The sequence below is a fragment of the Pseudopodoces humilis genome, chromosome 14 (genome assembly GCF_049639895.1).
Source record: "Pseudopodoces humilis isolate 2021_Gansu_Grassland_sample_001 chromosome 14, ASM4963989v1, whole genome shotgun sequence".
NCBI classification, from domain to species: Eukaryota; Metazoa; Chordata; class Aves; order Passeriformes; family Paridae; genus Pseudopodoces; species Pseudopodoces humilis.
This window is the reverse complement of record NC_142213.1, coordinates 15,175,476-15,196,459: the sequence shown is the minus strand read 5'-3', so window position 1 is coordinate 15,196,459 and position 20,984 is coordinate 15,175,476. Positions and strand designations below refer to the sequence as shown.

Here is a 20,984-nt window from a genome sequence, read left to right as displayed (position 1 = left end):
CTGGATACCTGTGCAGGGAGCATCCAGGGCTTTGGCTCCCCGTGTCCTGGGGAGGCTTCTGCAGTTTGGAGGGGCTGACTGTGGCTCTGTGGGGCTGCCTGGTGGGTGTGAAGCCAGCATGTGGCATTCCACCCTCCCTGCACCCCTACCCCAGCAGGCAGAGAGGCAGGGCAGGGTGGCAGAGCACCAGGGCCCTGCCCATGGGCACCTCCGCCCAAGGGGAGCCCCGGGCATGGGTTCTACCTTCAGCAGCTGCTCCCATCAGACTCTGACAGATGACTGTGTGCTGTAGACTTGGAAACAACCACATTCCCAATGTAAATATTGTGCAATTGCAAAATACGTACTACAGTGTTTACCACGGTGCTTGAAACCGGCCTGCATCGCTGGGGGTGTTTTAGTCTGTTCATATTTAAAAACACTGCCAAATCACAGATCTGCTCAGGAGGCCTGGCAGCACCTGCTGAGGCAATGGTGAAGAGTCTGTATCTGTGATGGAAACATCTCTTCACCCTCACATTACATCCAGCACGTATTCTGGCTGTTCTGTGCAGCCCTCCTGCATGCAAATATTGGCCCTGAAAGTGGTGGAAGTTACGAATAAGGACCACAAGGTCCAGCCTCAGTCAATCAGCTACAGAAGAGCCACATGCTGGATAAACTGACTGCTGTACATTTTTTCAGGATATGATACAGAAACATGAGAGATCCTCAGGTTCTCTAAAATTCACTATTTTATCCCTGTAAATGTCCCACTGTCTAGCCTGGCTGAACAAGGGCATCCAGTCCAGTGATTGATTGCCTCTGTGAGCAGATCCAAGTTTCACTCTTAAATCAGCCAGCATGTGGTTGATGACAGGGACAAAGCCAGCCCTCATCACTTCCTAAGCAAATCATCTAAATTCAACCAAATTATGATTTCACCACTGAAATAAGTGTCAGAATTTCCACCAGGTTCACATGGATTTGGATTTGGCCATTGACTTCTGAGTGCAAATGGCTTCTTAAAGCCATTTACTTTTAAATAAGTAGGTGTTTAAGTGCTTCAAGAGATTATAAAAATAATAGCAAATGCAAATAATATGACTTCAGGTACTGCTAAAAAGTGTCAGAAGAAAATGGGCAGTTTTGAGGTTAAATCAGAACTAATCCCAGTGACTGCAGGCGACTCACACTTGAGTAAGAATGAAAATTTGGGTTTTGAGCTATGTAGGAGAGTTTTGGCTGAACCTTTTAAATTTCTTTGGGAAGGGGGGGAGGTCAGGTGATTATGTTAATTGGGAATTTGGGGGGTTTTTAAATACTTATAAAAATGCCAAATAGAAACAGTTGATAACTTCTGTAGTTTATTCCAGTCAAAATAAAGTACCTCTGGTCCCAGAGGAGGGAGCTCAGAAATGGTGCCTAAAGGTCCTGCCTGAATGTGCAGAGCCCTTCCCTTTAAAAGATCATCTCCAATAAAAGCACAACCAAAAAACACTGCTTACTCAGATTCCTTTTTTTTTTTTTTCTTGCTAACACTATGAAAGGAGGAGTAACAGAGCTGATACTTTAGTAATTGTGCAGTTCACTCCACATGAATATAGTTAGGAATGTGGGACTGAAAACACTTCACATATCCAGGCTCTGTTTTCTCAGTTGCTGGCAGAGGTAGCCTAGGTACAAAGCCCAGAATGAGTCCACAGCAACATCTGCTGAAGATGTCCCAAGGAACAAAGCTAGAAAAGCTAGACAGTTTCAGGATGCCCATCTCTTGATGGAAGAGTGAATCAGCTCACTTCCAAAATTCATTATTTACATTCTTACTTAATTTTAAGTAAAAAATACACAGAAGTGCTGACTTCTAGAAAAAGCTCATTGCCATTTCTTGCTATGGAAGGAAACAGGACTTTGGCACAGAGAAGCAGAGTCCCTTCTATTCTGTTGTCCCTGAGACTGTGTGGCTGCTTGCACAATTCAGAGCTAAGCACAAAATCGTGCTCAGTGTTCTTCCTTCCTCCCTTTCTGAAAAAAAAGCGTTTCTACCCTGCATTTCTGGAAAGATGAACAGAAAGCCTTGCAAATGGGTGTAGAAACATCTGCCTGAGCATCAGAAGCCTGAAATAGCAGCAGTGAGAGGTATAATGCTTGGAAACTTGAGAGGGCTGGCTATGTCAGTGCCAAAAACTCAGTATGTGTTACAGCTCAAAATAAATGGGAGTCCCTGTACAAATAAATAGTATATAACTTACTCCTGTGGTGGCTCCATTTTGGAGGGGTTGGCTTTGTTTTTTAATATTCAGCTGAATAATATTTAATGTTCTGTTATTTTTAAAAATAAAACAGTTAAAACAAAATATTTGCAGTTACTGTGAGAAGATGCTGTGTCACCGATTGCCCAGGCTGAGGTGGGTGCAAAGCTTGTGAGGTGCCTGGCAAAGGATGTGGGTGATGTCCTGGCCCAGCTCATTGATGTAGAATGTGTCTGTCTTGAGAATTCCTCTTCAGAATGTAGCACCACTGTGCTCTTCACATCTAGGGACTGAAACAGGAGTTGTGCCTCAAAACCCTTGTGTTGTATGGTCCCATGGTAATTCCTCTTCCTTTATCTCCAGTAATTTTCCTGTGCTGAGTCTGGTCTCTCCCTTCTGCTCAGCAGGGGTGTGGGTTTGTTCTTTTTCTTTGTTCTATTAATTTTCTCATAACTACTATCTACTATATTCACATAACAGCCACTATCAAGCTACTAAAACTGTTTTCAAGCATATTAAATCCCCTATTTTAGAACAATAAGGAAAGGCTTTTACTAAATAAATACAAGAGCTTCTTTTAGATCATGCAATAAGGAAACTGAATATAGAGTTGAAGTTCCCAGAACTTGGGAGGACAAAGGAGCAGTTTACTACAGAGCTTTTTCCCAACACTCAGAGCTGTGATATTCCTTAGAGGAAATAATAAATCTTTCTCTTTGTCACTCTTCTCTTGGTTTCTTTTGTTGTTTAGGAATTAAAAAAAATGAAAAGCGTAGGTACTACTTACAAGGCAGCTTCCTTGATGATTCTGGTAGTCCAGCCAGGGGACAAGGTTGTGTGTATAGGAAGGGGAGATGAACAATTCACCCTGTAAAGGAATTAAAAACAAAAGTGGGAATCCTTTGAAAGAAGAGTGGTGGGGATTATAGCTGCATGCTTTCACTAATGACTTTGCAAACATTTAGCCAGAAATCTAGTTGCACTTTATTTAATATTCAGATAAGGACCATTCACCTGCTGTTAAGCTACAACATCTACAATCATTCTTTGAATACTGATAATTATATGAAGCAGACTCCCCTAGAGGCTGGTAGTCTAGTCTGGATTCACCTGGAATACAAAGATGAATAATATTGCATATTACATGCACCCAAGTAGTTGCAATTTATAGAAATGTCCATTTATACTCCTGAAAAAAAGATGTGTATTTCCCTAGGGCTACAGTGTATGGTGATAAAAACCTGTGTGTGGGGACAGTTTGGACTGTAACTCCTAGCGTGCCCGTTGATTAATTAATAAACAAATAAATCATTATATTTAGCCAGATATCTCACTCCGAGCCCATAAAAGAGAAAATGTTAAAAATTAATTTTGTGTGCCTCGCCATAAGGAAGGGTTACACAGAGACACCAGAAATGAGTGCGAGAAGTGGCATCCAAATGGCTCAGAGTCGGTGTGTGTGTACATTTTTAAAAGATGAGTAGCATTATGAATCTGCTCTCTTCGCCTCCTCCTTTCCTGCTCTTTCTCCCATCAGGTGCCTTGTCCTTGTTCTCCCCTCTCATTTGCTGATGGCTGATAACACCTTATCTCCACCAGGGAAGCAACCGGGAAGTTTGCTCCTTCCTCACAAGACTGAGGGTATAATTAGAACCACGCACCTGCTCAGTCCTCCGGTGACTCAGTTAGTCTACATCCATGTCAAAATCCATGCTGTGAGGGTAATTTGATCATCTCACTTACTTTTTTCATATACTTTATATGAATAAACTACCAGAACAAGCCTCCGTTGAGTTGGTTCAGTTTAATCTCACAAATTTGTGTCAACTCTTTGTTGCCAGAAGAATTTTATCATTTGATCTCATGGTTACTTTAGCAGACTTTAGTACATATTTTATTTCACTCTCCAGAATACAAAATTCCATTCTTGTGTCAAAATCATCTCTTTATTATTATCTATTTATATTTCCATGATACTTACAGACTTCAACCGAGATCAGGGTCTTGTTGTACGAGACAATACAGAAAGGCTCAATAAAAGAATTCTGGTCCCAGGAGCCTTGTAAGCTGAATAAAGGCTGGGAGAAAGGAAATATTGCCCCCATTTTACAGATGGGAAAGTGAAGCTCTGATAATCTTTCTGTACAATGCAGAGCACATACAGTGATAGTGAAGAGGGTTCTGAAAAAGAAACAAAGTCCAGAAACTATGCCAAAACAGGGTGGATTTAACCCCCAATATACTGGCAAGCATCCATATAAGTTCAAGTAAGTTATAGATGTACACTGGTTTCATTTGCACACTCAGATCCCAAGGCTCCCTTGGCCTTCTCCATCCTTCTTTGTCCCCCAGACCACCCTTCAAAGGCAGCTGACACCATTTTTTGATGTTGCCTTCTTAGGCTCAAAAGAGTTATTTTGCCACTGCTTCCTCTAGCATTTAAAAAAAATTTACCTTGAGCCCTGTGATGCCACAGGGGTGTCAAATCTCTCTGACTGCAGCAGCTTCCAGGCTCAGCAGAGATACATCAAGGCTCTGTTAGACTCTCCTTCCCAACATCTGAAGGGCAATGCAATCTTTGTGTCCTTGAACTGGGCCTGGAATCTCCTGCATTAGAATACTTCCCCTCTGCTGCTCCCAGAAGAGCCTACAAGACCCCAGGAGAGCTGCAGCCAACCGAGGATATTCACTCATGACCAAAGCAGCAGAGCAGCACTTTGGGGTTCCCTGAAGACAGCAGAAAGGAGAGGAAATGGTAAATTCACCATCTCCCTTTCAAAGATGACTAAATATAGGAGGGGAGCCTGCCAGGAAGGGGTGTGGGGGTGTGGCAGTGTGTAGAGAGGTGCTCGAGCCCCCTCAATCTGCTGAGCTGCTGCTGCTTGGCGCTGCCCTGCTGAGCTCGGTGAGCACGGCTCCCCGAGTGAGCTCCTCACCATTCCAACTGCACCACTGCAACACTGCCTTCTGACTAAATACCAGTTCAGACTAATTGTCAAGGATCAGATAACAGGAAAATATTTCTATTTGACAGTCTACTATTTTTCAATTGTTCCTCTGTTACATATCTAAGTAAACATTTGTTCCACTTATCATTTCTGAGCAAAAGACATGAATCATTTGACTAGTAAAACCACAACGACAGCTGTTGCTTATTAGAAACAGTCATCTTGTTCAAGGGCCTGCTATGGAGGAGTTCTTCAGGAAACTGTTTCTGCTTTTAGTGCTTTACAGTGCAATGAAAGCAAAGTTGTAGAAATTAGGGCATTTTTGTTTCACTGAATGTGATTGGCAAAACACCCAGACACATACACACACATGGAACAATCATTACAGCTGAGCTACAAGCCCCCAAGAAACAGGAAAATACCCACTTAAGAATACTACTAATGATATAATACTTATGGTCTTTGTGGTTTTTATACAGAACTCTACATTATAGTGAAACAAAACTAGATTTAAGGGTCCCTTGGTAAGCAGGTTGTATGTTTGGGTTTTTGGTGTTGGATACAATATTTATACCAGTTATTATGCATGTACCAGAAATATGTTTCACCATTCATGGTTTTTCCAGCTCTCAGGAACAAATTAACCTTGGCTTCATAAAATTCCTAGAAGCCAGTCATCAGTGGTCACTACTATGTTACTCTCAGAATAAGCTTCTTGAGCCAGTGATTTAAAAAAACAAGAATTTTAAAAATTCTGGTCAGGATAGAAAAAGCAGGGAGGGCAACAAAATACTTTTTAAATTAGTGGAAACAAAATAGGGGAAAAAAATCCTGGACCATGACAAAATCAAAAACAATTAAGTGAAACCGAGTCAGGTCAGACATGAGGATTTTTGCCTTCCTGCAGTGCTGGTTCAAAGGCATTATAGATCATATGGGCCAAAATCTGATTGTTTCTGTGACCTGTATGGAACAAAATTGTGTTAAACAGAGGCCTAAGAGCTGGGCATTTTATCAGTGAAAATCACTGGAAGGTATACCCTGTATGATGCCCCTATTGTCAGCTTTGAAGGGAGAAGCCAAAGACTAAATGAGCATTGAGACTGCACTGATCCCTGCAGGACGGAGGGGAGGAACCTTGGCAGGGCAGTAGAGAGATGCTACCAAGTAGTCTGCTCAGGTAAATAGCAGAGCTTGTGGCTCGTGGCTGTTACTTAGATACCTTTTAAACCTGCAAAATTAATTAAAGAAGAAAGAGTTAAAAAAAATAAAATTAAAGGATTGTTGGGGTATGGCAAAAGAAAAGGAAGGCAGAGCAGGAAAGCAGTGGAGAGAAGCATATCACTGAGGAGGTAAAGCTGAGGTTTATTATGAGTTAGAAATCTGCAAAACTGTCACCAATTCAATAATGGCATTCAACGAGATTTGTAGAGATCATATCCTGCCCTTCATTCACCCTCACAGCACTCACTGATGGGAGTCAGCACTTCACTGCAGCTGGATATTTAGAAGTCATTTGTTCTGTGTAACATGCCTGTTCTTACTAATCTTAGTCAAGTAAGTAGTCCATCCTCGTGTGTCATCCCACGAAGTCAAATGTGTTATTAGCATAAGTGATGATTACTTATCCCTGTGAGGTCCTGCGAGGTTGGGGCTCCCAGCATCAGTGCACTTGACATGGCAGTCTTTCCATAGTAATTTAATAAAATGGGGCCCAATTCAGTTCAGAGGTGCCTTGAGGAATAAGCTGGACTTAAACGGTGCTTAGGCCTTTGACTGGACCCCTGAAAACCCTTCATTCATTGAGTGAATACTAATTAGTCAGAGGAGGGTTATTAAATTATAGACTCGGTTCTTTTATCATTGCTCAGAGCATGGTGCTTTTGCAAGGGCCTGAGCAAAAGAATGCAAATCCAGGCACACACAGAGGGAAGTTAAGGTGTGATTGTTTTCCTTGGTAAACACAGGGAGTGCAGAAATGCCATTAATAAGCAGGACAGAGAATCTGTACGTGTCAGTGGGTAGATTTTGCTCTAAAACAATGCAAGGCACTAAAAATGGACAGAATAAGAGACTATGGAAAGCATCTCACAGCTGCACTGGGATGGAAAACCCCCCTCCAGACAGGTGGATGGAAAAGGTGTGATTCAGAGCCCAGCCAGTGGAAATCTGAGCTTGGTGAGCTCTGAATCAGGCCCTTCCTGAGCAGGCAGCCTCAGACACCCCTGCCAGGGCTGAGTCCTGGAGCTTTGTGCAGAGTGATGTGCTCAGTGTACATCCACAGACTGATCAGTTACCCCCAGTCTAATGCTCAGTGCAAGAAGGATTCAATCAGTTCATTTTCTGTGCCATGCCCCTCTCCTAGGGAGCAGGAGCCTGATTGCTGCAGGGACACATGAGGAAGACACATATCACTCATGCTAAGCACGTGATTTTAATGGGTTACAGGTATTTCTAATAGCTGACAATCTCTTGCTTTTTGGATTTCTCATAGCTTTTAGTTCTTTACCTAATTTCCAAACAGCTCCCAGACTCAGAGTGACTCCTGTGCTCATTCTGAGCCTTGGTTGTAAGATCCTATGTCTTTCACAGCACTTACATATTTTGTGGATATTGAAGCAATTCCTTGTGACCTTTGTGATCACCTCCTTAATTCACAGTTCTTCTGATTCCCAAATGTAATGGATGTAGGAAAATTTTGGATTATAATTTTCTAACCAACAAACTCTCTGTTCTGCTCTTTGCTACATGTGATCTGTTATAGTTACAGAATGCATGAGTGATCTTTCATGTGATCCCAAAAGGTTTGTTGGGTTGTTGTTGCTTTTTTAAACTCAGATCTTTGAAAAAGTCTTAATTAGTGGTACAAAAATATTGCCCAGCTGTTAGATCCAGAGGGCTTGGCACAATAGATCACAAATAGTAGACTCATTCTAACATTTGATCTTTGCTTTGCTGGCTCTATCTGTTAAAAGAATGTGCTGTTAGTGTGCTGCTGCATTCAGCTTTCCAGCCAGGTGTTTGTGAAGGATTGCCTTTATTCAATTAGTACATAAATGTTTGACAAATTATGTATACTAATGGCATAATATGAAGGTCAATTCTGTACCATCACACATACAAAGTGCATTTTGCACAATGTATCATTTAGAATTCTGGGGGAAAGATTAAAATATGAGTATTAAATCATATCCTTACTAGATTAACAAAAAAGAATCATCATTGTCAGTTTTAGTGAAACAGTGTTAGAAAAAGATTTTTTTTAGTTGTCTAGATAGCATAAATTTTTCTCCTGTTAGATTTCATTAATCTAGTAATCCAGTAATCAAGTTCAGACATTTTCAGAGTTTTGAGGCTTTTGCTGCCTCATGCCCTTGTAGAGCCTAAGAACATGCCCACATTTTAGCCAGCTGTAATCCATGTGAAGTCAATAGGACTTTCATGGATGAAAATTAAAAGCCTTTGGAAAAAGCTTGCTTGATCAGATTTTAAAAGATTTCAAGATCTGTATATGTCCACCATTATGTCCAAATTAAGCATTTTTTATTTGCCAGCAATCCAAGGACCTGATTTTATTTTGATTTTCCCATTAGCCTGGCAGTTTAGCCAGTAGAAGCCTTTTTTCCCTCCCACTGGAGTAACAGAGAGAAATTCATTGGATTCTACTGGATAGTAGCTGATTTCATTATCATATTATAGAAAATAAAGATTACAATTCCAAATGATTTTTCCTGCAGTCCACACACTAACTGTGTAAATGGCAATATGTGGAAAAGTTGACTACATCATAAAAAATTTACTTTCTGCAAGAATTTTCTTGAATTGGTTTCAAAAGAATCTGCTGTTTGGCATCTTTCCTATACTGAAATTCTAGAAGGTAACTGCATTATGTGCATGTAAAACATGCAAAAGGAAACATTCACTGAACTCTTTCTTTCTGCTACCAAATATAACTGTGGCTTAGAAAAGGGGCCTGAAATCAAAACTCTAGACAAATACAAGATGTGTGCATGGTAAGATAGCCACTAATGGAAGGTGAAATACTCTTCTCCTTCACTTGCTGTTGATTGACAAAGGTTCCATCTAATGGTAATTTGAATATTTTGCCAACAGTTGGGGATACTCTGCCCCTGCCAAAATAAATAAATAAATAAATAAATAAATAAAATAAATGCTTCCAACTCTGAGAGCAAATGCCTGTAAGTCTATAGAAAACAAATTAGAAATGTGTTATTCTCAATGAAAAAGGTCTCCACAAGAGCTATAATTTTATTTTTTTTAGTGCACAGAATAACATAAATCAAAAGAAACAATAGTCTACCTTGTGTTTTGACTACTTTGACCCTCTTCAACCCCTGCCAATTTTTATCTCATTTTTGTTTAACTTTGTACATCAGAGTTTAATTTTAAACCTGGTCCTGAAGACAGTGATGTATAGGGTACATCAAGTATAGCTTAAATTACCCTCTCCCCAGTGATTTGAAGTTGAGGGGAGGGTCTTACTCCACAGCAGGGTGGGAAAGAGAAATGGTCAGATGCTGCCCTTTGAACCTGACCACCCTCAGCTACAGAAACATTTATGCCAGAACATCATTTATTGATTTTATTATATTGTAGGATCTCTTAAAACTGTTGGTGAAGTTTGCCATATATTAATTTTTGACACATGCATATAAAAACAGAAATATGGGTTGAGCAGAAACTATAAATATAGACAACACTGCCCAATAAACTTACATCCTTTCACTTATAGGTTTCTATTTCAGCTGATCATTCCGAGCAGCCTGTCTTTGAAAATAAATATTACCCCTCTGATAAGCTAACCAATTTGAAGATTAAAGCTGCATTTGAGGATTAAACTTTTTCTTATTTGATTATTGTTGTGTCTTGTAGCAATAGAAGATAAATATTAATAGAATGTTACAGCCCAATTCTGCCCACTTTACTTGTGTGAGAGTTTCCTACGATGAAACTGAAAGAATTATGCAGGATTTGGCCCTTAAACTCAGCATTGACTGCTGTGTTTTCTCAGTCCACTAAGAATAAGTCTCCCGTGAAATGTTACATGTACCTGGCAAACTCCTGAACCCAGGGCTGCCGCAGAAAACTCTCGCTGATGGGTAGCTCCGAGAGCTCGCCCTCCAATTATCAACCACTGAGCTGGGTGTGTGTTTTCATTGAGGAGAACAAAAACCACAAGAAGTGCTCTACATCAGACCACAAAATGGCTTTGGCACCTGTGTGTGCCCAGAGCAGAAGTTTGGGAGTTGTGTTCTCTCGTGGCCTGCTGACCCCAGGAGAGGAGCTGACCTTGTCTTCCAGGCAGGAGTCTATTGCTATGGCTCCCCTGGGAGCACAAACCAGCTGCAAACTGCTGCAATGATTAACCCTTATGTGTTGTAGATGTAACATCGAGTCATGGTAATAAAGCTTTCACTGCATAACCGATCTCTTGCTTTGTAAATTGTTGCTCTTATCAGCTGCACTGGAGGATGTTATCCCTTTCCTGTGAAGCATGACTGCTGTGCTGCTCACTGGAAAGGAGGCCAGATCTATAGAGTCGGTGATATTTATTCAATTGCTTTGAGAACAATGCAGAGAACACACTTTGTTTGAGCTAAAAATGCAGCGTGTGAAAACAAACAAAAAGAAAAATCCCCCACCATGAAATACTCATACATATGAAACAATATATTAATTAAAATCCAGAATGCCTGTAGCAGATTTGAATCTGGGAACGCCAGATTTGCTATAACAGACAACTGTGTTGCTCTGTTGAGTCCAGGCTCCCGTTTGAGGAAGTAATTTATACCTAATGTTTCGTAAAAATGCAAACTCTTACAGCCTGTGACTTACCTGGACAATTACAGAATTTTGCTGTTTGGCTGGAAACAGAATGTTTGCAAGCACAATCATATCAATCAGTATTCATCTCCCCAGAACATAAGCAGTGTAAGTCCTATTTTGTCTTCGAACACGAGACCCAGTTCTGTGCTCTCCTATTTGCCAAGGAGCCAAGGGGAGCTGTGAGTATGTCTCAGCTAAAATCCAAACCTCAGGCCCTGGCTTCCTCAGAAACATGATGCCATTTATCTCAGTGTGCTTGCTACCCTCCAGCCCTTCCCTTGGTGAATCTATGGCCACATCAAGGCCCTGAGAGCAAAGGTGACCTTAGGGTAAGCCCCAATATGACACAATACTCTGCTTTAGTCTGCAAAGAGACAGAAACACTATCTCTGAGATGGAGGCTGTGTGTGTCACAAGGGCTCTCACTGCCCACAGTCCCTCTTTCACAGGGACTTTCCAACATCCCAAGACCAAGAAGAGCAAAAATTATTTGTTCAACCTGTCCAGCCGTGGAAGCAGCAGCTGTGTGCCATTTAGGGCCACGGGACTGTGGTCCTTGCTAACCCCATCAGAGGTTGAGTGGACCAAGAACATTGCAGGGTTCAGTCCACAGCTCCCAGGGACTGTTTATAGTTCTTACACACAACCTTTTTCAAAGGATACAATCAGCTTCCAGGTTCAGGGATTAAGAAAAAAAAAAAACAATTCCTCTGGTATAAGCAGAAAGAAAAATATAAGAAAAATAAATTTAATTTAAGGAAACAAAAATTGTTTTCCCTCAAATAACTGAGGTCTTTTGAGTTTTGGGAGGGGATATTGTTGAGGACTGTAGTACACTAATGTCACTAGGTGCAGACTGAGAAAAGGTAATGGGAAAACTTGACACCTAGGAAGGAGGCTGCAGTGAGAATGGGCTTCTTTGCAAGGTTACCTGGTGTTCAGAGTGGGTTAATGCCCTTTGATATGAGGCAAATTAACACCACTCTGTGGTCCATGACTCATCCCTTTCTCCACATCTTTCAATCACATTACTTCAGGCTGCCCTAATGAAGCAGATGTGATCTGCAGGAGCCATGCTCGGGCTGGCCAGGCCAGGGGCTGCACCAGGTATTCTTTATTTCTTAATGAAGAAGAAGCTGCTCTGGACTCATGATGCTTTGCTATTTGGTATCTGGATTCATCTGCTTGAAAAAGAGTACAGATAGTTTTATTGCAAAAGTTAGGCTAGACAGGGTTATTCCTCACTCATCAGCACTGGGAGCATTTTCCTACAGGGACTGCAGCTAGAAGCAATGGGTTTATTCCTCTTTCCCCAACTCCACCTCCTCAGGCACATCAGTACTGTTATTTTAACACCAACAGCTGGAGATAAAAAAAAAAAAATAAAATTACTATTAAGCCTCATTGAGTCCTACAACAGTAACTATAGACAGAAAAAGAGTGACCAGAGAGTTAAACTCCAAAATTGGCTAAACAGGGTGACAGAGACAATAACTTCTTTTACTCCCTCATCAGCTCCAGCAGCTCCCATTTTTCTCTGAGTAGCTGCTGTGGTCTCATAGGTGGAGGCTGTTGGCCTCTGAAGGGAGCAGAAGTCACCTGTTCCTTCTTCAGGAGGATGGGGAAGGGTCTCTTGGTGTTGGTACCTTGTGTTCTGCCTGGCTCCTGGGGGTGTGAGAGGCTGGTGAGGAGGAGGAGGATGGGCTCCAGCTGCTGGGGGCTGTGTCCTTCTGTGCTCCCCTGCCTTTGGAAGCTGGGGGGCCCTGTGTGCCCTTTCACATCTCATCCCTCCTCAGCCTGTCACTCCTGCTTCCAAAGTACTGTTGCCCTGATATTTGATTGCTCAAAGGGGAGAAAGAAGCAACAAATTTACTGAAATTATCTTGATGTTATTTTGTTCTCTTTGGGGTTTCTTGTGTGAAGGGGGTATCTACTCTATTAACTCCCATTAATATCAAACCTCTACTATTAATAGGATTTGCATATGGAAAGGAAGAGGATTGACCTTTAAATTCATTAAATAAAGCAAATTTTAAAAAATAATTTTAGTTAAAAGCATTAGTGTGATGAAAAATAGAAGAACAAATACAGAGACATCAGTATCTAGGCTTTCGCTAACACTAACGAGCAAATTATTGTAAGGGAAGATTTGCATCATTGGAATGCATATTCCAGCCTCCATAGTGATATATGTGATGTGGGGTTATCTTTGTATGGCTCCTCTTTCAGAATATATTTTCTTCTTATAAAATAGCCTCTTTTTAACTCCCATAGGGGACCTCCTTATAAATGAGGAACTGGTCCTCAAGGGATTGGCCTGGCTAGAAAAGTGTGCTATTAAAAAAAAAAAAAAAAAAAGTGCATATTATGCATATTAGAATACTAAGCAATATAATTAGCCCATTTCTTTGGTTTTTTTAGAAAATCTTTTTTTTTTTAAAAAAAAAAAGTATACCCAAGTTTTAATTAAACATATTCTCTGGATGTTTGAATTGTGTAAGAATTAGAAAATCCTGTTGTATTTTAGAAGGATCAATTGCATCAATTTAAGTTTCTGGCTCCAGTCTCTGCTCTGCAGCCAGGTATCACCACTGCTCTTGTACAGCAGGTACAGTGCTGAGAGTGAGTGAGGTTTGGCCATGAGCTGCCCCTCAGATGGGCATTCTCAGCCCATGGGTGGCAGTGAACACGTTCATCTTCTAATCCTTTACACAGGAATAAGCAGAGCTAGTCTGCACCAAAACTGGCTAAATCTACAGATTCAAAATATGATTGCTCCTAATGATAAATATTGATCTACATGTGCTGAAAATCTTCTGTTTCCTTCCCAGAAAGGAGTCTAAAATGTAATTAGATGAGCAATGTTTCTACCACCCTATCACTTTGCGAGGCTGAGTCTCGAGATGCTGATGTCCAGTGCTTTCTGGATCTCCACTTTGCTCTTAGGTCTTACCCCATCTATGTCTCAGCTTTCTGTCACAGCCCTTTGTAAAGTTCTTTGGGATGCTTGGATCAAACTTGCTGTTGGTCCAAAGTAGTATTAATCAGTATTTTGTGCTATTTTGTCATGCAGCTCAGTCTGTAAATCCACATATTTATTCTGTTCCTGTTCTACCTCAGGCTCCCACAAGTGGGAAGAGGTGAAACAGTTCAGGTTATTCTTCTCAGAGCTCAGCTAATGTCATCTGCTGAATACAGCTCCAAACATCTGAAGCCGGTGAAATTAAATAAAGTGTGAGCATCCTTTGGTCTGGAGCTCTTTGCCTTTAGAACAAATACTGATGGTAACCTTAACAATAGTATATTAAGGGGAAAAAAAAAAACAACCTCATAAAATAATGTAGTGTTAGGATGGAGCTCTGCCTGATATTAGAACAATTAGGGAGCAGATGCATCCAGTCTGAACAAAGTGACCTTTTCATCAAGTTACAAAACATTAAAGGTTAAAGAATGTTTGAAAGGAAGTTAATACTTTTAAAACATTAGAAAAAAATGCCATTTTTGCTGGACCTGACCAAAACCAGTGGGAAACTGAGATGACTGTTTAGGCACATCCAGTCATAATTTAAGCAACTCTGGTTACAGAAGGATATAAGGTATTTTAAATCGTCTGTTTTCTTTCACAATTAGAAGTGCTTTTTCGAAGAAGAAAGATTTGATAGGAATAAACACCCGGTGACAGAAAGCTGGTTAATTGCAATTTTAAAGTGACATTCCTTTCTCTCCATCGTGCACAGAGGAGAACAAAGAGAGGGAATCAATGGTGGTGTCAGATTTTCTTAGTTTCCACGTTTCACCTGGCCCGGGCGGAGCAGAGCCCTGTGCCCGGCTGGGGAGCCGCGTCCCCGCTCTGCCCCCGCACACGGCGGGGCCGCGGTGCCGCTCGCCAAGGGCCGCCTGGGAGGGGACAAGTGCCGGGGACCGCCCCGGGCAGCGGGACAGCGGCGGGCTCAGGGCCTGCTGGGCGCTCCCGCACGGCGGATCGCAGCCGTGGCCATGTGTTCTCGGCGGAGGGCTGAGTGCGGGGGGATGCCGGGCACGGCACGCAGCCCGCAGCCCCAGCGCTGTCCGTGCTCGGGGAGCTCAGCGTGGCCCCCGCGAGCATCCGCCGGCCAAGCGGGGCTTTGGGATTCTCGGCCCGACGGCCTCGCTGGGGCTGCCGTGTGCCCGTGTCGTGGCGGCCCGTGCGGCTCCGCCGCGGGCTCAGAGCGCTGCGGAGGAGGAGGAAGAGGAGGAAGAAGAGGAGGCTGCTCGGGTATGCGGCCGAGCTGCCGGGAGCTGCTCGCGGTCCCCAGCCCGGTGCGCGTCCCCCCGGGGGTCCCGAGCTCCGCCCGCTCTTTGGGGACGGGCAGGGGCGGCTGCTGCCTCTCCCTTCCCCGGGCGGTCAGCGGGGCCCGGAGCGGGCCCACCGCCGGCGCCAGGTGAGCTACTGGCACATGGGGGATTCGTGCAGATAAACTTCTCTGAGAGAGAGCTGTGTGCAAAAGCTAAAAAACCCGCCAGGGAAGGAAGTTTTTGTGAAAAAAAAGATTTTGCTCTAACTTAAGTTTTATCCGCTTCCCCCTTCAAGTTGTTTGTTTTCTTGTTTGTTTTTTTTTTAATAGAGTGTCTGAGCAGAAGAAAGTCTTCATTGCGTTGAGTCACATGCGGTCAGTAGAGGAGTCATCTGTGCCATGGGAACCTTCAGGTGATGCGAGAAACAAGCGGGGAATCCCTTCCACTTCTCCGGGATCCTGCAAATGCCTTTCAAATTAGCCAGCTCTGAGGATCAGTGCCAGGCTCTACAAGGCGTTCCCAAAGCCTGCAGCCAGTAAAAAACTTTGTGTAGGTAAAATTAGCTAAAGACCTTCTACTGAGAGAACAGCCTTTGTTGTCACATGTGGTGGAGTTCCAGGATCTGTAACTATTTTTCTTAAAAGGCTTTTCTACTGCCCCAGTGAATGCATTACGCTACAGTAGCTCTGAAATGGTATCGCTTATTTCCTTCAAAGCAGCGGCCGGTTGTTTCCTCAGGGACCCCAAGTCCTTTCAAGGGAGGGGAAAAAGTGATGGCTGAACGGGACCGAATCGCGCCGACAAATACTTATTTTAAATCAGCATCATCTCCAAAGGGCGCAGCCCTGGGAGCGCGGCGAGTGCCGGGCGGGCGCCGGTCGGGCCGAGCGGGGCTCAGTCCGGGGAAGATCCGACTGGGGCGAGCGGGAGCCGGGACAGCTCGGTGGCCTCAGCCCTTCTCCGTCGGAGAGGGAAGGCAAAGCCCCGGCCACTGGCCGCGGGGACGCGCCGGGGCCCGGCTCTCCGGGCAGCAGCATCACCCCGCAGAGCCTCGGCCGGGGGCCGCTCTCGGTGCCCGAGTGTAACTGGGAACTTGCTGGCCCCGGTGGCGAGGGGCGGGCGGTGCTCTCCGGCTGCCGCGGGGCCCCGCGGGAGAGCAGCCGGCGCTGCCGGGGGATGGAGGGAGCGGCCGCCGTGGGGCCGGGCCCCGCCACCGCCCGCCGGGCAGCCCCGGCTGCGGGGTCGCTCCGGGACGGCCGCGGCGGAGCCCGGACCGGGCCGGCCCGCTCGGTCCCTCCGAGCGCCCTGCGGCTGCCTCGGCCGAAGCCTACCGCCCCCACCGCTCCCACTGTGCTTGGGGTTTTTCTCGGGGGGATGTATTTCTGATGTCTGGGGTAGGGTGGGGAATTGCTGTCAACTCCAGGCAGAAGAGAATCGATTCGGACAATATTAGTTACAGTTTAAAATGGGGTTTCCAAATATGAGGACACCGAGCGTGCTTACACTTTCCTATTTTCCTCGTGCTCTTCTCGAAATGCCTGGTCCCAATCGCAAGAACACAGCTATCCCAGTTCTGATTTTCTAGGGCTTATTACATGTCAGAACTGTAAAAGTCCTCTGGACAATTTACAGACAAAACATCTGGTTCGTTAAAGCAAAGCTACTGGACTAAGACAAACAAACTTTGCTGCTGTGTAAATTCACTTACCCAAACAATTTACATTCAAGCAAAGATTTTAGCCCGAAGAAAAACTTTTATTCATTTGTGTTCAGGAGGTTTGGGAATTCACTGGCATTTTAAAATAATTTTGCTCTAATAAAGTTATGTAGATATTACAAAATGTCTTTGTTCTCTTCTCAGATCATTATCGCTGCTATAATGGTTATTGACAACACTTTGTATTTTACAGAAGCGCGCTATCGTTTTCGGGCGTGGGCAGCGGGGGTTTTTAAACAAACTTGTCAGATCCGTATTCATCTGGTCCAGCCTTAATGAAAGCTCCCGCTTCTTTGTTCTCCGCCGGGAGAAACCGAACTACTTCCCGCATTTCGATGGGTGCCGCCGAGGGAAGGCTGTGCCCGGCACAGAGGGCAGAGCGGACACGGGCTGCCGGGCGGTACCGGCCGCGGCCCAAGAGTTCTCCGCTCCCGGGGCCGGCAGGAGCCTCCGTGGAGCTGCCCGGGCCCGCCGGGACCCGCCAGCCCCGCACTGGCCGCCGGGGCTCGCCCCCCGGTCCCGGCCGAGCCGCCGCCCCCACCAGGCGCTCCCGGGCCGCGGGCAGCGCTGCCCTGCAGCCGGCGGCTCCAGAGGCCCCGGCTCGCTGGTGCCCGGCCGGGCCGCGGGTCCGGGGGCACTCGGCCGGAGAGGACCTGCAGCTCCCCGTCGGCTCCTCTGCCCCGCTCGAAGGGCAGGCTCCGGCAGAGCAGGGCCGGAGCTGGGGCGAGAGCAGAGAGGCCGGGGCCGGTCGGTCCCCGGGACTGAGCCCCGGAGAGCAGTGAACCGGTGCGAACAGCGAGGGAGAGCAGCCGCACGGGCACCGCGGCGCACGGCGCTCCCTGCCTTGTTTGCAGTGAGCAAGTGGCGAAACATCAACACGCTGCTCGGGAGAGAACAAGGTTAAAGCTCGGCTAAAACACGCTGGCTTCTAAGAGGCAGCTGTGTCAAGTTTACTAAACTTCCTCACTGATCCTCCCTGGCCATTCCCATAACCAGCAGTTTATTCCAGCGGTCCTTTATCAGCTCAGCCGCTGTCTCCACTCGGGCCGGGGCACGAAAGAGGTGTCTCGGGCAACTGGTGGAGTTTTGGTGGAGAGGCATGTTATGAGCAGTGCAAATATACACCAAAGAAGGGCAGCAAGCGGTGCCCAGCTGGGAAAGATAAAACATTCTTAGCTGGTGGAAACTTTAGGAGTGATGGTTATCTAATTATGTGACTTATAAATAATTGGTACCTTGCTTTAAAACTGCCAAGAAGGGCGAGCTTAGGGCTGAGCTTCGTGTGCTGAGTCTTTTTGGATGGAGTCTGTACAGCCATCGATTTGATGCGTTATGTTTGGAAATGTTGCACTTCATAAAATTACACGTTTTGGCTCTCTGGAATAGACTGTGACCCCCAAAGAAGCCGGCGCACATGAAGGCATCTGCATTTCCCTCTGCAAATCGTCTAATAGAAAGATCAATAGATTTTCTTTTTCCTTAAAACAATGTATATAGTTAACAATCAAATTATTCCACAACTTTCTGAGCGTTTTGGCAGTGAGAGTTGTCAATGTGTAAGTGCAGTGCATGTGTCTGTGTGCACGAATATCTGCTGCCTTCCTCTCTCACACACACACACGAGAATTATTATTCTTAAGTGAATTGAGAAAGTTCCTCCAATGACTGTTTATGGAAAGTTTCACTTATTTCGTTCCCTCCCAGTCCCAGCTCGGCGCACTGGAACGAGCCCATCACCCTCTGCTGCCGGCGCGTGTGGGCCGCCCTGTGCAGAGCCAGGTAAGCGCTGCTGGCTGCACAAAGCTCCCCACGCAGCGGGGCCGGGGACAGTCAGGCGTGTTTGTCCGTGCTGGTGACACCGTCCAGCTGCTCAGGTGCCACCTGCCAGCATCCTCCACGCTGCGCTGCGGGAGGCAGAGCTCTGTCTGGGAAGCTGGTCAAACGCAAATGCCACCACACGCACAAATCCACGCACGCGTGGGGCCGAGCGCTCCCGCGGGAGGAGGCTGCGCACCCGCGGAGCCGCGCCGGGGCCGAGGGGCTCGCACCCCCCCGGGCACCCGGGCCGAGCCCGGCAGCGGGCAGGGGCTGACATCCCTTCCTCGGGCGGGCTAAGGGTGACACAAAGGCAGAGAAAGAAGAGCGCATTTAGAGATAGGGAAGTGGAAGGAACAAAGTTCTCGCAACTTGCAACCGCCCCAAAATTCGGGATTGGTCGCTGCAGCTCGCTCCTCGCGATGCCCCGCAGCCAGCAGCTGAGGAGGATCGGGATCGTCCCTGGCTTTGGAGAGGGCTCTCGCACATTTCAGAACAGCAGACTGCAGTGACTACACGCGCCCAGTCATTTTAATTTTGCTGTAGTTTACAGGGCGCTTTACCAGCTCCTGGTGGCAGAGTGACCTTCCCCGCACTCCGTGCGGCGAGCAGGAACAGAGACGGCCAGGGCTCCCGGGACTCTCTGCTGCCGAGGCTCCCGGCCGAGCATCCCAAAGTTTGTTTCGGTCTCCCTCACTCCAGAGCTCGGAGGAATCCTCCATGTCGCGCAGCGCGGGCCGGCTCGGCCAGCAGCAGCTCAGCCCGGGGTTCGCCGCTCGCCGCTCCGCGCTCGGTGCGGTCCTGCCGCAGCCATCCCCGCGGAGCCGGGAGCGCAGCCGGGCTGAGCGCGGGGCGCGCCCCGGCCCCTGTCCCTGCCCCTGGCCGGCGGCATCCTTCGGGGGGGTGGGGGGCGTGAATTATTTAGGTTTTCTATTTCCTACTTAAAGGGGGAGGAGGGAGAGAGAATGAAGGAGCTATTAACCGCAGCCGAGCCCTGCTTCCCCAGTCTGTCTAACATTTGTAAATACTTATGCTGCGGCTGGTCCCCTCCTCCCCGGTTAAGTTGTTTAGTATGTCAGTTATTTGTACCGAATCCCGGTCTGTGTAGTGTCTGATGTGTTGTCGTTGCAATGTGCAGCCAGGGTGACACTGATGGATGCGCCAATGGTGAGACGGACAGATGTTAGGGCGGATCTAGCGGCACGCACCGCCGCGGCGGCGAGCCCGCCCGCCCGCCCCGCCGGGGCTGCTCGCCGCCCGGCCCCGTCCTGCCGCACGGCTCACCCACGCTCACACACTCACACACACAGGGCTTTTTGGGGAGGGGGGGGACGTCTCGGTGTCGTCTCTTAAGCAGATCTGATCGCTCCTTCTGTGAGCAGATACTGTAACTGTGAGGAGCAACCAGCGAGTATCAATGAGATGGAACTGAGCGAGTTTGGCAGCAGAAGCGGCAATTGACAACTCACCATTTTCTTGTTTGCAAGAAATGTTTCGTTTTCCCCCAACAGTAGCAATTTCCCGGGGACTTTAGGCGACTGCGATTTTTTTTTCATCCTAAAGATCAGCTTAAAAAAAATGAACTCGTAACAACAATAATCAAAAAAAAAAAAAAAAAAAAAAAAATCCCAAACCTTCTCCACCCGTCATGTAAAGTGTTTGAATTTCCTGCAACTTGAAAGGGAAGCGAGAGCCCGAGAGCGGCACGGCGGCTTTATAGGATGTGAAGACGCAACAACATCTGCACTTAGTCAGGTATTTGGAATTATCCCAAATCTTGAAGAATGGGGGCGAGTGGAGATTTTTTTTTTTGATCTTACCGTAAAAGTGAGCTCAGCCTTTTTTTTTTTTTTTAATTCCTCCCCGTGAACTTTAACAAAAAAAAAAAAAAAAAAAGCGCTACTTTTTTTTTTTCTTCTTTCTTTCTTTCCTTTTTTTTTTTTTTTTTTTTTTTCCTGTTGTTGTTGTTGCCGTGTCTCCCTTCCCCGCTGGCGGGGCCGGTGCGGGCGGAGCGGGGGCGGGAGCGGCCCGGGCCCCGCGCGCCCCCCGCCGCCCCGGCCCTCCCCGCGCCGCGCGGCCCCGCCGCCCAGGGATGCGCAATCAAACCCGCAGCACATCGATCCGCCGCCGCTCGCCGAACTGAGCGCGGCT

General features: G+C 46.1%; 1 protein-coding gene across 1 annotated transcript; it reads left to right on the top strand.

The window, feature by feature from the left end:
* The first annotated feature begins 14,893 nt into the window (after nt 1-14,893).
* Nucleotides 14,894-17,142, top strand: LOC148183162 (uncharacterized). Its single transcript, XM_088062285.1, has 2 exons — nt 14,894-15,447; nt 15,631-17,142. Exons 1-2 carry the CDS (start codon nt 15,023-15,025, stop codon nt 15,779-15,781), a joined length of 576 nt encoding a protein of 191 aa, XP_087918411.1. The 5' UTR covers nt 14,894-15,022; the 3' UTR covers nt 15,782-17,142.
* Nucleotides 17,143-20,984: the final 3,842 nt, after the last annotated feature.

Excerpts from the sequence above, each read along its gene's own strand:
- LOC148183162 (XM_088062285.1), top strand. The coding sequence starts at position 15,023 with ATGTGTTCTCGGCGGAGGGCTGAGTGCGGGGGGATGCCGGGCACGGCA. Across the intron at positions 15,448-15,630 it reads GGGCCCACCGCCGGCGCCAG|AGTGTCTGAGCAGAAGAAAG; the intron begins GTGAGCTACTGG and ends TTTTTTTAATAG.